At 42.0% G+C, this 17,105-nt stretch overlaps 1 protein-coding gene across 2 annotated transcripts; it reads left to right on the top strand.

The window, feature by feature from the left end:
• The first annotated feature begins 6,840 nt into the window (after positions 1-6,840).
• LOC119263177 (CMRF35-like molecule 6) lies at positions 6,841-11,699 on the top strand. Of its 2 annotated transcripts, XM_037537512.1 has the most exons (5): positions 6,841-7,034; positions 7,487-7,801; positions 9,232-9,324; positions 10,970-11,068; positions 11,153-11,699. In XM_037537512.1, exons 1-5 carry the CDS (start codon positions 6,986-6,988, stop codon positions 11,209-11,211), a joined length of 615 nt encoding a protein of 204 aa, XP_037393409.1. In that variant the 5' UTR covers positions 6,841-6,985; the 3' UTR covers positions 11,212-11,699. The 2 variants fall into 2 exon arrangements, with proteins under 2 accessions (XP_037393409.1, XP_037393410.1); XM_037537513.1 differs by lacking the exon at positions 10,970-11,068.
• Positions 11,700-17,105: the final 5,406 nt, after the last annotated feature.

Genomic DNA, 17,105 nt, shown 5'->3' on the forward strand with positions numbered 1-17,105 from the left:
CAAAATGAGGCTCAGTGTTGTGTGTGGCCTCCACGTGCCTGTATGACCTCCCTACAACGCCTGGGCAGCTCCTGATGAGGTGGCGGATGATCTCCTGAGGGATCTCCTCCCAGACCTGGACTAAAGCATCCGCCAACTCCTGGACAGTCTGTGGTGCAACGTGGCGTTGGTGGATGGAGCGAGACATGATGTCCCAGATGTGCTCAATCGGATTCAGGTCTGGGTAACAGGCAGGCCAGTCCATAGCTTCAATGCCTTCATCTTGCAGGAACTGCTGACACACTCCAGCCACATGAGGTCTAGCATTGTCCTGCATTAGGAGGAACCCAGGGCCAACCGCACCAGCATATGGTCTCACAAGGTGTCTGAGGATCTCATCTCGGTACCTAATGGCAGTCAGGCTACCTCTGGCGAGCACAAGGAGGGCTGTGTGGCCCTCCAAAGAAATGCCACCCCACCCCACACCATTACTGACCCACTGCCAAACCGGTCATGCTGAAGGATGTTGCAGGCAGCAGATCGCTCTCCACGGCGTCTCCAGACTCTGTCACGTCTGTCACATGTGCTCATGTGTCACATGTGATCAAGGCCACATATGGGATGTGCTGGAAGTCCAATCCACTGCAGCTCCACCTTGCAACCTAAAGGATTTAAAGGATCTGCTGCTAACATCTCAGTGCCAGATACCACACAGCATCTTCATAGGCTTTGTGAGGTCCATGTATCTGCAGGTTGGAGCTCTTTTTTGACATATTAGGCAGTTGGTTATGTCTTAACTCATTAATTATCTCCCTGTGGTGTTGTTTACCCTCTTAACATTTGTTTAGCAGAGCATATTCTAGCCTAGCCTTTGCTACTAACTAGGCCACGCTGTTGTTTTTCTTTTTTTGCTTGTCATATTGGACAACACTGTCCATATTTAGTCCACTTTGGTTCAGTGCAACCTTTAATTCAACCTGGTGTAGTAAAAGTCATAAATAGACTCTAGGTTTTATGGCTTTGTTATATTAAATAGAATAAAAATGGTAGGTGAGCTTCATTTATGTGAAGAATTTGTTTATTTCTGAGTACTTTTTAATAATAATAGTATATGTCTAGGTATATGAAGCTAATGCAGAATAGATGGTCTTTCTGGTGCTCCCAGTATATGATTAATTTGAATGTGCAGACAACTGAGAAACAGCCATGTTTCAGTTTTCAGTTTCTTTTAAACTGTAATTATTTCAGAGTGGACAGGAGAATCAGCAATACGGTCAGCCCTATGACAATGGAAGCTGATACAGAACAACATATGGGTGTTTAACATGGACACTAGCTGAGCTAAAGTGTCTTTAAATGATGCATCACTGCAGAAGCAGCAAATGTTCTCACAACTTAACATAGAAACGTTCAAACCATATCTCCACACCATCGTGTTAGCCGTGTGAGTGGTGGGGAGGGGGGTGCATGATGGTTCTCAGCTTTAGTGAGGAAACAACTCTGCACAAGTTCTTTAGAGCATGCTTTGTCTTGCTCGCATTAGGGGACCGTCCATTGTAGTACTACAGGTTCTGAAATGGGGCAGGTGCATGTGCATGATTCCTTGTGTTTCATACTCACATTGTGGAACAGCGCTCACAACTGGTAGATGTGTATGTTGCTAAAAAAGTTGCCGAGTCATTGTTGGTTCATTTGAACTGTTAAAGGAGGCGCCACAAAAAAAGGAAACAGTCAGTCTTCTTACAGCCAAGAGGCACTGTGACAGTCATTTTGGACCTTTCCACTACAGTCACTCATTCCACTTTTGATCAAATGAGAAATGAGACAAAAATGGACTCATGACTCAAAAACATTAGTTCTAGCTACTGTGCATGCATCTCCACAGAGAGAAAGCTTTCTCCACTTGCGGTTCTACCAACAAGCTGATTGGCTCTTTTTAATAAAGGGCTGTACAAAGCAATACAGGCTTTTGCATTCATTTATCAACTCCTCCCTCTTTATAATGCACTTGCTCTTATCCTTTAATACTTGATGAGGAACATTCTATTATCTTATTAATTCACAAATATGTGGGCTGTTTAGAATTATCGGCCTGAAAAACCTTTTAATACCTGCTAAGCATTGTCAGTGAGAATGATGAGTCCCCAAAACCACAAAAATATTACACTATGATGATAAATTTGAAATGAAACTGTTGCTGTTAAATGATGCACCACAAAAAAGAAAACAGCAAGTATTATGACAAGTAAAAAAGCCCAAAAGAGTGCACAAAAGCACCATGTACTCATTTAATGAACACAGTTAAACCTTTAAACCACTATTATGTACAAAATATATGTACAACCTACTTGAAAATGAAGAAGAGTAGCTTTCTATGAGCTGTGAAATGATGCACCACAAATGAGGAAATGAGTTTTCTCATGGCTCAGGGGCCAAAAAGGGACTGTGGCATCAGCAGTTTTTGGTAGTTGTGGTTTTGTACATTCATTTGAACATAGATCTTCTTTGCTGATTGGACTTCAAGTTGGGCTCAATCAAGAGTTCTGCATGTTTATATGCCTGCAATAGGATTTTTATTATTACAGATTACAGCTAGTGTCCCATGCAACTGCTAAGCCTTGACTATTTCGAGGTGAATATTTATTTATTTATTTATCTGTAGTGAAATCGTGCAAAAACATAAGTGCCTTTTTTTTAAGTAGCAAGTGGCCTAAACAGCACTTTGTGAAATGATGCAAGACAATTGAGGAAGCAACTAGTGTCATCATAGCTCAGAAAGGCCCTGTGACTGTATGTACATCAGGGTGGAATCGTGTTGTTGGTCTTCTGCCTCTCACAGACTCAACAGAGTGCTTCAGCACTCAGTGGCCCCACTGAGTTTGCATGGTCTTTGCATGGTCTACCTGTTAGTAAAGGACGTGGCTGATACACCTGAACTCAATAATTAGGAGGTGTGTGCCAATGCTTATATATATATATAGTATATGATTTGTAATGTAAGTACATTGGTGCAATAGGATTGCTGTTACTAAATACTAATAATTCTATTTGTTGAGTTTAAGTACTGTGTTTTTGTTGTTTGTGTGTATATTTTGATGTTTCCACGCTGGCTAAGGTTTACCACCAAATGGCCACAGCTACGAGGCACACTAGCCTGAGCAGGAGTTTTCTACATGAAAGTGTGTGCCTGAGCTATGCTACCCTGCAGCTATGATTTGTTTATGCTGGCCACTTGAGCTGTGCTAAACCACAGCTACAATGCTGTCTAGCTTGATACTGGAGCTATGCTACACAACAGTTGTGAGGCCTCCTGGGACAGACAGCAGCATGAGCTATGATACAGTGAAGCTACAGGTCAGCACTTGAGTCAAATCACAGCAATAAGGCTGCCTGATCAGTCCACCTTTGTGATGCTACACTGTAGCCGTGAGACATGGGCCAAATGTCAAGAGCCAGGCTTGACTTGGGTTACGACATGTGTTGTGTGGGCCAAATAGGGGCCAAATGGCACAAGTCAGGCTAGACTTGGGTTGCAGCACATGTTGTGTGGGCCAGAAGTGAGCTAAATGTCATGAGCCTAGGCTTGACTTGGGTTGCAGCACATGTTGTGTGGGCCAGAAGTGGGCTAAATGTCATGAGCCTAGGCTTGACTTGGGTTGCAGCACATGTGTTGTGTGGGCCATATGTGGGCCAAATGGCACAAGCCAGGCTAGACTTGGGTTGGGGCACATGTTCTGTGGGCCAAATTTGGGCCAAATGTCATGAACCAGGCTTGACTCGAGTTGCGGCATGTGTTGTGTTGATCACCTTTAAAGTGCTATCTCTGAACTTTTACAACCCTGTGTTGTGCTTTCCTGAAAGCAGTTTTGTTGCTTAGTGTGTAAACTGCTGCATCCCATATATGTGATTGTCTGAACAACACTCATTTTAATTTTAATGCTACCAAAAAGTAATATAAATAAATAAAATAAAAAATTAAAAAACATGAAAAAGACTAATCACTAACCTTTTGTATGATGCCTAAGTTGGTTATTTTTTCAATCTCACTCTGAAAACAGGAGTGACATCTAATTTTCTAACAAAAGAATGTTTATGTTTATGCATTTTGTAATGTAATGTTTATGCATTTTTTTAACAAAATCATGTCTGTCATTATTACCAGCGTGCCTGCACTTGGTATTTTCTACAACCTTTGTTTGCCAACAGTCTCTCTTAAAACAGTTAAGGAGATTGGAGAACGCCAATCAAGTAATCTGAGACTGAGAAATCTCCTGGTATTTCATGGAGTCTGTGATACCATATATGTAAAGAAGGTTCTCAGGGCCTTTGAAAGAAAATCAGCCCTAAAACATCACATATTCTACTCCATACTTAACACAGGTATTTTCAGTATATACATATTTTTATGTCCTTACCTGCAAGTCTGTTGTCAAAAGCTCTATTTTTGTCCATTCTGACATTAGGGCCCATTTCCACTCAAGCTCCCCGTAGTATCAAGGCACTTTTGTCTGTGTTTAGATCAAAGAAAATAATTTCTTCTGGCACGCCAAATAGTTTATTGGCATGAGGTCATCTAACTGTAGTTTTGGAGACTTGTTGACCCCAAAATGCTACAATTGTGATCGTGGGAGAAAATTTTGTCCCATCCCTGTGTGTGGAAGCAATGTAAATGTGCGTGAACTGCGTGAATGACAGTTGGACCATCCCAGACTATCTTACGTGTAGCAGATGCAGAGTCGCTGTGTTTCCCTGAAACATTTTTTTGGTGCTCCTCTCATGATCATGGTCAGCTGTTGTTTATTCAGGGAGGAGTCTAAACAGTGTCTCTTGTTGGTATGGTAGAGAAAAAATGATGCTGATGCATGTATATAGACAGAAAGAAAAGGAGTGACAGTCTGAAGCACTCTAGAAAGGACTGAAATATGGAAATCTTCAAATATACACTCACCGGCCACTTTATAAGGTACACCTTGCTAGTAAAAGGTTGGACCCCCTTTTCCCTTCAGAACTGCCTTAATTCTTCTTTGCACACTTTCAACAAGGTGTTGGAAACGTTCCTCAGAGATTTTGGTTGGTTATTTGAGTTCCTGTTGCCTTTCTATCATCACAAACCAGTCTGCCCATTCTCCTCTGACCTCTCACATCAACAAGGCATTTTCATCCACACAACTGACCGCTCACTGGATATTTCCTCTTTTTCGGACCGTTCTCTGTAAACCCTAGAGATGGTTGTGCGTGAAAATCCCAGTAGATCAGCAGTTTCTGAAATACTCAGACCAGCCCGTCTGGAACCAACAACCACGCCACGTTCAAAGTCCCTTAAATCCCCTTTCTTCCCCGTTCTGATGCTCGGTCTGCACTTCAGCAAGTTGTCCTGACCACCTCTACATGCCTAAATGCACTGAGTTGTGGCCATGTGATTGGCTGATTAGCTGTTTGTGTTAACAAGCAATTGAACAGTGTCACATATGTGTAACTAACGCAATCTGGGTTGCTTTCACTAGTGTTTGTGTCTCTGAGGCCTCGTCCAGTTTACAGTCAGCTTAGCTCAGCCCCTCCCCCCAGCGGCACAATGTATTTAGTACAATTATAGCTACTTCAACTTAGAGACGTAGACCACACAGATGGTTCATGAGATCATATCCCATTACTACAAAAGTGCCAGAGAGAACAACCAACCATGCAGAAAATTACATGAGGCATGGTTTTAGATCTCAGGCTTTTAGCCATCAAAGTGTAAGAACTGCTTAAAAATAGTTTTGAGACAGAAGACTATAAATTATAACACAAATTAATGAAAGACTGCTGAGAAATGGCTGCATATCCATATGTAAAGTGTTTATATATATAATGCTATTCCCAATGTGCTTTTATTAATTTAGTTCCCAAGTAAATGCACCCACACTCTTAAAACCAGAGCACATACAAAAGCTGACTGGGCAATATGTAACATGAGGTGCAGGAAGTTTGAGGGACTTCAAGAAAGCAGAGGAGCTACCAATTGAATATATTGGATTTGCTCTTCTGGAGCACCTGCAGGGCTGGAGACTATAAAGAAAGCAAACAAGCTAAGGCATCAAATGAAGACGAGAAGAACGAGTCAGAAGGAGAAGTGATTGACTTCTATTTATATGACTGTTTCTTGTGTCCACCTATGTGCTCTGTGCAGCACCACAAAAGAGGAAACAGTAAGTATCCTCATGACTCATGAGGTGAGTCCACCACGTCACTCTGTCTGGTTTGTGATTCTGAAGAAGCTGCTGCTAAATTCTCTAAAAGTCAGAAGAGTTCCGGTCTAGCTGATTTAAACACAGCTCCTGTGAGCTGCACGGACATTAGAGTGGGTTAGACTCCAGTGAAGAGCTGCTGAGAGAGCTGTGGACTCAGTGTGGTATACAGGGCTAGTGTAGTGCTGGGTGTGGAGCGGTCAGTGTGCTGTGTACTCAGTGTGGTATACAGGGCTAGTGAGGTGCTGGGTGTGGAGCGGTCAGTGTGCCGTGTACTCAGTGTGGTATACAGGGCTAGTGTAGTGCTGGGTGTGGAGCGGTCAGTGTGCTGTGGACTCAGTGTGGTATACAGGGCTAGTGTAGTGCTGGGTGTGGAGCGGTCAGTGTGCTGTGCACTCAGTGTTGTATACAGGGCTAGTGTAGTGCTGGGTGTGGAGCGGTCAGTGTGCTGTGTACTCAGTGTGGTATACAGGGCTAGTGTAGTGCTGGGTGTGGAGCGGTCAGTGTGCTGTGAACTCAGTGTGGTATACAGGGCTAGTGTAGTGCTGGGTGTGGAGCGGTCAGTGTGCTGTGTACTCAGTGTGGTATACAGGGCTAGTGTAGTGCTGGGTGTGGAGCGGTCAGTGTGCTGTGAACTCAGTGTGGTATACAGGGCTAGTGTAGTGCTGGGTGTGGAGCGGTCAGTGTGCTGTGTACTCAGTGTGGTATACAGGGCTAGTGTAGTGCTGAGTGTGGAGCGGTCAGTGTGCTGTGGACTCAGTGTTGTTTTACTAGTGAGGATGTTGCTGACTTTCTATCTTCTCTTCATTGGGCTTCATGTCTCTGAAGGTGAGTGATTTTTTATCTTGTTTCTGAGTCACTGATGTCATACTCATCTAAATTTATGTGCCAGATAAAAAAATTACAATTTGTTGAGTTGCATTATTGACAGTACATATGTAACATTTCATTAACATATCATACATACAGATAACTTTTGTATGTTGCAGCAAAAAAAGCATCTACAAACTAGTAACTTTACAGGAGAAAATAATCTTGTTAGTCAATGTAATGAGTTTCTATATCACTTTTGATCACTTCTGCAAGTCCATTCATTCTGAACTGTTTAGACTTTATAAAGAATGACAACAATAGTCCTGGATAACTCTTCTGCTTTTCTGTTATTTAGTTGAAGATACAAAAGACTTGTTTTTTGATTTTCATTAAAAAACGTGTATATAAAATAAAAGTATTTAAAAAGAGTAGATAATTCATCTGATCTGACTGATGTGTTTCTGCAGGCTGTGATCTGGTGAACAGAGAACAACTGCTGGATATCACAGCTCATACAGGAGGGTCAGTACTGCTGCCCTGCTACTGCACTGACCTACACACCACACCTGAGGAATTCAGCTGGAAGAAAGACAACACAAAAACAAACAGACAGGAAGAGATATCCAGTGAGAGTGGTCAGTACAGAGACAGAGTTCAGCTGTTTAATGGTCACTCTCCAGGAAATCTCTCTCTACTCATATCACACCTGACTGAAGAGGATGGAGGCATTTACTGGTGTGATGTTAGGGATTCTTTCATAACCATCAGACTCTTTTTAAAAGGTAAAACAGTGTCTCAGTTTATATTTTATTTCAAATCTTATAAAAAACGACAGTATAGTGAACAAACTCTGAGTTTAAAGCACTGCAGCCGTCATTACTGTTCATTTACAGTCATATACAAAAGTTTGTGCACCCTGGTCAAATGACAGACACACGTCTGTTCACTTTAATGCACAATTACTGTTTATTCACTGAATTGAACATCTTGAGGGAAATATGGCCTGTTCAAAAGTTATGGCACATTTTATATTTTACAGATGTTACATCTTCTTTTTCTTCTTCTTCTTCTTCTTTCGGCTGCTCCCTTTAGGGGTCGCCACAGCGGATCATCTGCCTCCATCTTGCCCTATCCACTGCCTCCTCTACTTTCACACCAACCATCTCCATGTCCACCTTCACTACATCCATAAACCTTCTCTGAGGTCTACCTCTTCTCCTTCTACCCAGCAGCTCCATCTCCAACATTCTTTGACCAATATATCCACTATTCCTCCTCAACACATGTCCAAACCATCTCAACCTGGCCTCTCTGGCTTTATCTCTTCTTCACCTCTGTCCATTGCTCTGGATGGTTGACCCAAGATATTTGAAGTCATCCACCCTTTACGACCTCTACAACCTTTTACAGATGTTACATGTTAAACTAAAATGTACAGAACTTGTTTTATTCCACCTTGTTCCTTGTAGATGAAGTGTTCACTCAGTTTCACTCAGAAAATCCAGGAAACATGTCATTCCACTGGGATATTTAAAGTTATTTATAAGTCTGTTTGTTTTGTTGTTTACTGCCTTTATTTTCTCTACATGAGCTTCAGTCGTTCATTATTATGTGCACATTTTAATTTGAAACATTTAGCCATTTTTAAATATATTTATTCATTTATTGTACATACTTTATACTACAAAAATACATACAAAGTTTATCTAGTGCAGTAAAAGCATCTCACACACTGCAATTATATTTCCTCAACTATGTTTATGAAAATTAGTCAAATGACAAAATCATATCTTTCCTCCATCTAATATTAAAAGAAGACAATTCCATGTTTAATGTAAATGATGGGTATATGAGGGTAAATTGTGGTGAAGATACAGAATGACCTCACAGAAAGTGACCACACAGACATCAGACTCACCGTTGAAGGTTAAACATTATTTAAAAGTTTACATCCCCCTTTAGAACTACAGTGAATCTGGTCCAGCTGGCATTGTTGTTCCATAATTCATTAAATACATCTCTGCTGTTTCTTGTCCTTCTACATTGAAATGATGTCTAATGATGAACATGCGTATGTATGTTTTAATGATGGCTGTTCTGGTTATTTATTAAAGGTGTTAATGTCACTGTGTGTCTACAGTGAACTGATTGCTGCTGTTCTGTTTGTGTTCCCTCTGCTCTTGACTGTGAAACCTTCTTTCTCTCCCTACAGAGGGTCCACCTATAACTACAGCATCTACTGAAGTGATCAATGTGCACACCAGTCCAGCCGCTTCAACCCCACAGACCCCTCAAACATCTGATGGTAAGTACAACAAACTGACTGCAGCTGTTAAATCTTTATCAGCAGCTGAGTTTTGTAGTGTTTATTGTTTTATTGTATTGTTTGACCCAGAGGGTAGAGAAGTAGTCATTCTTCACACTGACTGGCTGGATTTGGGAGTATTTAAGGCAAGACTAATTAGGGAAGTAACAAGGTTTGGTTGGCTTGATCCTGGAAGCTGGTCTAGTACTCAGAGAGAGAGAGAGAGAGAGAGAGAGAGAGAGAGAGAGAGAGAGAGAGAGAGAGAGACCTCTGGTGGCCAGATTGGGAATTACTGACAACTGCTATGATGAACGTTCAGTTCAAAGTTCACAGTTGTGGCTTTGTTTACTTATATGCACGCTCATGTGCTTTATGATAAACATTCAAAGGGGATACAAGTGTTTATAATTTGTATTATATGATGTTAGATGTAAAAAGATTATTAAAAATGATTATAAAAATTGTTAAGACAAGTGCTTTTGTTCAATCTTCATACATCTCATTACCAAAATGCATTCATGATGGCCCCCAATGCTACACATCAGCTAGAGGGTCATAAACCCCTCCAGCGTTGGGCTGTGGAGCAGTGGAACTGAAATCTCTGGAGTCTGTCAATGGGGCACCATTCAAATGTATGCATAGGTTTGAAAAGTGAGGAAGTCAGTGCAGAACCAGCCTGGGTTGCTGAAACGTTAGTAAAGTGGAGAGTGGAGTATGTTATCAGCCTCATCCCACTTTCAGAGAAATCCTCCTATGTTTTGTGCAGCTTGTTGTTCCAGTGCAGCCAGTCACTGTCCATGGTTCTGAAACTGCATCCTGCCTCTTAGCTTCAGCACCAGTGATCTGGACAGTGATCTAAATATGGCAGGTAGAAACAAGCTAGCTGTTAAAATATCTCCATGTTCAGTTACAGATTACAGATACAAATGACTTGGAGAGCACTGGTCAGGCGGTCTCCTCCAAGAGGAGTGTGTAGACAAACATAATGAAAAAGTGTCCTGTATATTTTTCCAAATAATGAATTTTAACTACATACAGTGAAGACCAAAAGTCTGAGATCACATTAGAAATCTGAGATGATACTTTATTTAAACCTGGAAAAAAATTTAAGAGCTTTAAAAACTAAAACAAAGAAAGTTATGATGCATAAAATGTAGAAAAAATACTCAAGATTCTGTAATATTGCTTTATTTGATTTATTAATATAACATTAATAATGTACCATTTTAAGGTCTGTGTATAAAATGTCAGATCATTTATTTATATATATATATATATGAATCTCAGTATGAATTTTTGTTCTGATAAATTACAAGAAGTAGATTTAACATGTGTGGTGTATTTACTCTGAGCTGTTTCCTTCAGTCCTGATTCTACACTCACTATAAACCCCTTCTCTGAGGTCCAGCCTAAACATACTGCAGTGGTCAACTCACTAACCAGTCCAATCCCAGCATCTTTTTAAAAGAGTAATCATAAACACAGCTCTGAGTAAAACTCACTCATTTCCTGCATGATGTATGTAATGATGAAGGTATTGACCAAACTGAACACCTGAGCCTTGTTCTACAGGGAGAATCACATTTCTTGATTGGAATATGTAAATATACACACACGGTGGTTATTTAATCATTTCTTGTTGCAGAATGTCCAAAGTCTCTACCCTACATTCCCTTCGCTGTGATCACTGTGATCGTTCTCCACATTATTGTAGCTGTGGTCTACCTGATAACCACGACCAAAGGTACAAACTACACCATCAAGCTGTAACAATCAAACACTTTCATATGTGTGTTTATTAATCAGGTATTTTATTAATCTCTATCAGATCCTGCCAGGGGTCACTACAGCACTGCGGATGGAGATGGAGTGGTCAGTCTGGAGTAGGGCAGTTCTGCAACACTGGCATGAGTTCACAACCTGGCAGCTAAAACATCTTAAAATAACAAGTGCAAATGTTTACATTTTCTCATTTTACTTCCTCTCTGTTTTGAAACTGTTATCTGTTTAAGTTGTACTGTTAACCATCACTTTGTCATTATATTCATAAATGACAATATATTGTATAATATAATTGTATGATAATATGTATATCATACAAGAATACATAAGCACCCTACACTGAAAATAAAAAGAATAAGACTGGCATGAAAAGGCCATTAAACACTTCTCAGCTTCAGCAGTGTTGGCTTCTGGAAATGAAGCACCACAAACGAGAAAACAGCTACCTTACTCACAGCCCAGGAGCCAAGAAGGGGCTTCTTTGCTGAGTGGACATGGGGTCAAATAAAGAGGTCTGCAGTGTTTGTGTCTGTAGGATTATAGATAGTGTCACATGCAACTACTAAGACTTAAATATGTCAAGGCAAATATTACATGAGGATTTTATGTGTATTTACTATACTATATATAATTATATATATATATATACTATATACTATATATTTTTTGTAAACCCTTAAAAATCCAGGACCTGCTAGTAGGCCCAAGGCTTTATTACACGCTTCTATAACCTAAGAATAGCTCAGCCAGTTTGCATGGCAAGTTACTGAATAACAATTAGCATGTAATAAGCCTGGGATTGTAAGGGTTAAACTGTGTTCATTTCCGAGTGGACAGGAGAATCTCCAATATGGTCAGCACCATGACAGTAAAAGCTTATACAAAGCAACATATGGGTGTTTAACATGGACACTAGCTGAGTTAAAGTGCCTTTAAATGATATGTCACTGCAGAAGAAGCAGGAAATGTTCTCACAGCTTAAAATAACGTCCTCAGCACATCTTCACACCATCAGGTCAGCCGTGTGAGTGGGGGTGAAAGTCAGGGTGTGTACGTGAGCAAACTTTGTCTATGCTAATTTAACATTAGAGTATAGTCCATTGACGTACTGCAGGTTCTGAAATGATACATGTGCATGCTTTCTCCTGCATCTCACACTCTCACTGTGGAGCAGCGTTCAGAGCTGCTGGATGTTTATGTTGCAAAAAAAATTCATTGTGGATTTTGAATTGTTAAATGAGGCACCACAATAAAAAGGAAACAGCAGGTTTGGTCTTCTTTTGTGTATTTTTGAGAGAGTTTTGGACTTTTACCACAAAAGACACCCAGTCAACATGTAATCAATGTCCCTACAGGAAAGACTGTCCATTTGGCAAGTTATTTTGAGGCCTATAAGTATGTTTGAATATGCATGATGTAGACCTGAAACTAAAAGCCACATTTCAAAAACATCTGAAATCACTGGTCAAATTTGGCAATAATTGACTCAAATAAGTCAAAAAGTTATTCTGTGTATGCATCTCTATCAGTGAGGGAGGGGCTTTCTCACTCACGGCTTTACCAGCAAGTCAATTGGCTATTTTTTATAAAAGGGAGGGACAGAGGTACTAAACTGTCTGAATGGGGGAGCGAGGCCGGACGCTCACGCTGAGATAAGCGAGATTAATTGTGGGCAAATCCAGGGTCCTGGTCAAAACAGTCCAGGTTCATATAGCCAACATGGACAGATCGGGGGACAGACATGACACAAACCAGAATAAACATATCAAACAGAGCCCGAGACATCAAACAAAGACCGGCAAACACAAGGGGCAAACACAGGGCTTAAGTATACAGGGAAAACGAGGGACAGGTGAAAACAATCAGGGGCGGAGTTACAAAACAAGGGGCAGGACTACAGATACCAAAACACACATGGACAGGACTGGGAGGGGCCAATCGTGACACTGTCCCTGGGGTGATCCCCTCAACATGTGTCATCAGTACCCTCAATTAGGGAACTTATCTGAACCATATTCCTTTGTACTTGTATTTTTAAGTCATATTGACTCCAAACCCCTTGTTTTGTCTATTTTTTATTTTAATGGTCTGTTTATAGACATTAGTGTTTGGGAAGGTACAAATACATACTTTCCCCTGAAATGCAACACATGCACGATTTCTCCTGTTTCCATCTGTATCACAGTTCCAGGCCTGCCAGACATTCTCCATGGTGCTGAACATGCATCCTGCAGCTCAGCTTCAGCACCAGTGTTGTGGACAGTGATCTGCTCATGGCAGGTAGAAACAAGCCAGTCCTCCCTCTCTCAAACTCTGACAGAGGTCAACCTCTTTGGCTCCCTGGTGGAACACAATCTACTACTTAATAACCATCTAGAGAAAGCCAGCTCCTCTCACCACTTTGGTTTACAAGTAAAAATGTTGGGCCTGCTCTGCTGCAGCTGTATTCGTGTACTTTTGTGCTTAAAGCTTCACTAGCAATGCTCTTGTAAACAAACGTGAACTAAATGTGTAGGACCTACAGAAAAGAGCTAAACACTGATTTGAGGTATGCTGGAGTCTCAGTGTAAGCCACTCTGGCCATAGATTTACAGCTAATTTGATATCTGCTGCACAGTAATTTGGCCACAACTCGGTTCCATTCTGATTGACCATCTGACCATCTGTGTATGCACATCTCCATACTAGATTGAAGCCAGTAAGTGAGATATCTGCGATCCTTTGAGGTGTAATTTTACATCACCTTAGTTAGTACTGTTGAAAAGTCACTCTCAAAAAATGGAATTAATTCTGAGGGCAAAAGGGCAGGGTCTTGAGCCCCTTTAGGGGTGCCTGTTTCACATGCCTGTGAACAGTGTGCAGATATTCAGTATACGGTCTCAACAATTTCTGTCTATCCGGCAGATCTGACTGTGGCAGCTTAACTAAAAGGAATGAACCAGAAGGACACGGACACGAGAGCACTCTGAAACAGTTTGGCATCCCTCCGCTCCACCGTCCACAAACCTGAGTGACCACGTGCGAGCAGCGGGACGACAGCACCAGCGTCTCAGTTTACTATAATTCCCTGTGTCCATGGACCCCTGGATCTGCTGCCTTTAGATGCTAACAAGTAGAAAATGTTCTTTTAGTTAGTTTTCCATACATAAGTCTGTACACATAGTCTATATAGTACCCTGCAAATCTAAAGATGGGTCTGGTCAAATAAAGATATCTTAACATGGTTCTCTGTCTGCTTGTCTTACAGTGAGTTTTATATATTTAGGCACATGGGAACAGCAGATGTGGTTACTGCAGTCAAAGCTATTTAAGACGTTTGCACTCACAGCGAAAATATGTAGTTCTCTTTTCCACAGGAAAGCATGTGCTACACAGAGAGAGAGAGAGAGAACAAGCGAGAGAGAGAGAGAGCGAGAGAGCATGGGGGGGGGGGGGGGTTTACTGACATGCCTTGGGCACTGACAATAGGGCATTAAGGATACTTAAACAAAAAATGACATTAGAAACTCTTTATAATTTATAATTTAGAACTCTTTGCTGACTAGTGAAACCCAGTGACGTGGTGAATTTTACATCTGATGGTTTGATGGAGGTTATCAATGGTTTTCACTACCATAGACCAGAGGTCAATAATAGGCAGACCATGGTCCGAGTCCGGATCCAGACATTGTCCTATGCAGACCTGAACCTACAGCCAGTAAACTATAGAGAATTCTTTAGTTTTGATAGGGTTGGCCTATTTTAATTGGCCTTTACGGTAGCTTTAGTGGCCTGGGAGACTCACAGACCAATCACATGTGATGCTACTCAGCCAATCAGATCTGTGCATTACGATGAGCACTGAGACTTGAGTGAGTGTCGCACACACAGGGGAGGGACAGGGTGAGAGGCAAATGTTGTACTTTATTTGATTCGGCATTCAGTTGTTGACTGTATAATAGAATAGAATAGAATAGAATTCAACTTTATTGTCATTGCGTATGTCACAGGTACAAAGCAACGAAATGCAGTTTGCATCCATCCAGAAGTGCTTAGCAGCAATATAAATATATATCTTACAATGTACAGTAAGTATAGTATATACAGGTTAAAAAAATATGAGGGGGTATGAACATGAAGGGGGTTATACAGGTTATAAACAAGAATGTACAGGTTATAAATATGAAGGGGTATAAAGTAAAATGAACAGGTTATAAATATGAGGGGGTATAAAGTACTATGAACAGGTTATAAATATGAAGGGGTATAAAGTATTATGAACAGGTTATAAATATGAAGGGGATAAGTATGTACTTATGAACAGGTAGAGTATTTACACAGTATATATAATAATGGGCAGTATATACAGCAGATGTAAGTGCCAGTAAGTGGTGTTGAGTGGTGTGTAAGTCTGTGTGTTATTGGTGTGTGTTAGGGTACAGTCCAGTGTTATTTGTTTAGATGTCAGGAGGCAGAGTTCAGGAGTGTGACAGCTGTTGGAAAGAAGCTGTTCCGGTACCTGGTGGTCTTAGTCCGGAGGCTCCTGTAGCGCCTCCCAGAGGGCAGGGGGGTGAAGAGTCTGTGTGCTGGGTGACTGGGATCTTTGATGATTTTCCCAGCCCTCTTCAGACACCGCTTCCTGTAGATGTCTCTATGGCAGGAAGTGGTGCTCCGATGATGCGCTGGGCAGCTTTCAACACCCTTTGCAGCGCCTTCCGGTCTGAGGCAGAGCAGCACCCGTACCATACTGTGATGCAGTTGGTCAGGATGCTCTCAATGGTGCAGCGATAGAAGTTCACCAGGATGTCTGAGGACAGGTGGTTCATCCTCAGCCTCCTCAGAAAGAAGAGGCGCTGGTGAGCCTTCTTTACCAGCTTGGAGCAGCTGGTCATCCAGGTGAGATCCTTGGAGATGTGGACACCAAGGAACTTGAAGCTGTTCACACGCTCCACTGCCGTCCCCTTGATGTGGATGGGTGGATGTGGGTCAGCATTCCTTCTGAAGTCCACAATGAGCTCCTTAGTTTTCTCAGCGTTGAGCAGAAGGTTGTTCGTGTCGCACCACTCAGCCAGATGATCCACCTCCTCCCTATAGGCTGTCTCATCGTTGTTTTTGATGAGGCCAAGCACCGTGATGTCATCTGCAAACTTAATGATGGTATTGGAACCATCGACAGGCTTGCAGTCATGGATGAAGAGGGAGTAGAGGAAGGGACTCATCACACAGCCTTGTGGTACACCGGTGTTTATGGTGATGGTGGATGAGCAGTGGTTGTCCCACCGGACATGTTGGGGTCGGTTGGTCAGGAAGTCCAGTAACCAGTTGCACATGAGGGAACTAATACCCAAGTCTGTCAGTTTTGTGATGAGTTTTGAGGGGATGACTGTGTTGAATGCTGAACTGAAGTCTACGAACAGCATCCTGATGGAGGTATTTTTATTGTCCAAGTGTGAGAGGACAGAGTGCAGTGCTATGGAGACTGCATCTTCTGTGCTCCTGTTCTGGCGGTATGCAAATTGGTGGGCGTCCAGGGAGGGGGGGAGACAGGATTTGAGCTGTGCTAGGACCAGCCGATCAAAGCACTTTGTGATGATGGGGGTGAGGGCTACCGGGCGGTAGTCATTCAGTCGTGATGGTTTGGAATGTTTGGATATCGGGACGATGGAGGTGGTTTTGAAGCAGCTTGGTACCACAGCACGGGCCAAGGACATGTTGAATATGTCTGTCAGCACTCCTGCCAGCTCACCAGAACATGTTCTGAGAACACATCCAGGGATACCATCAGGACCCGCAGCCTTGTGGGCTTTAATCCTGCCCAGTGCCACTCCTACATCGGTGGGAGAAAGAGTCAGTGGTTGGTGGTCTGCAGACACATCTGCCTTGGTTGCAGTTGTTGGGTTCCCTTTCTCAAAACGAGCATAGAAATTGTTGAGCTCATTGAGGAAGGAAACGTCAGAGGAGGCGGGGGAGGGGTTGGTGGTCTTGTAATCTGTCATAATCTGGAGTCCTTGCCACATACG

This window comes from Pygocentrus nattereri, chromosome 4 (genome assembly GCF_015220715.1).
Source record: "Pygocentrus nattereri isolate fPygNat1 chromosome 4, fPygNat1.pri, whole genome shotgun sequence".
Taxonomy (NCBI): domain Eukaryota; kingdom Metazoa; phylum Chordata; class Actinopteri; order Characiformes; family Serrasalmidae; genus Pygocentrus; species Pygocentrus nattereri.

Coding starts and splice junctions, on each gene's coding strand:
- LOC119263177 (XM_037537512.1), top strand. CDS start 6,986: ATGTTGCTGACTTTCTATCTTCTCTTCATTGGGCTTCATGTCTCTGAA. Junction 7,802..9,231: donor CATCAGACTCTTTTTAAAAG/GTAAAACAGTGT, acceptor CTCTCCCTACAG/AGGGTCCACCTATAACTACA. Junction 9,325..10,969: donor GACCCCTCAAACATCTGATG/GTAAGTACAACA, acceptor TTCTTGTTGCAG/AATGTCCAAAGTCTCTACCC.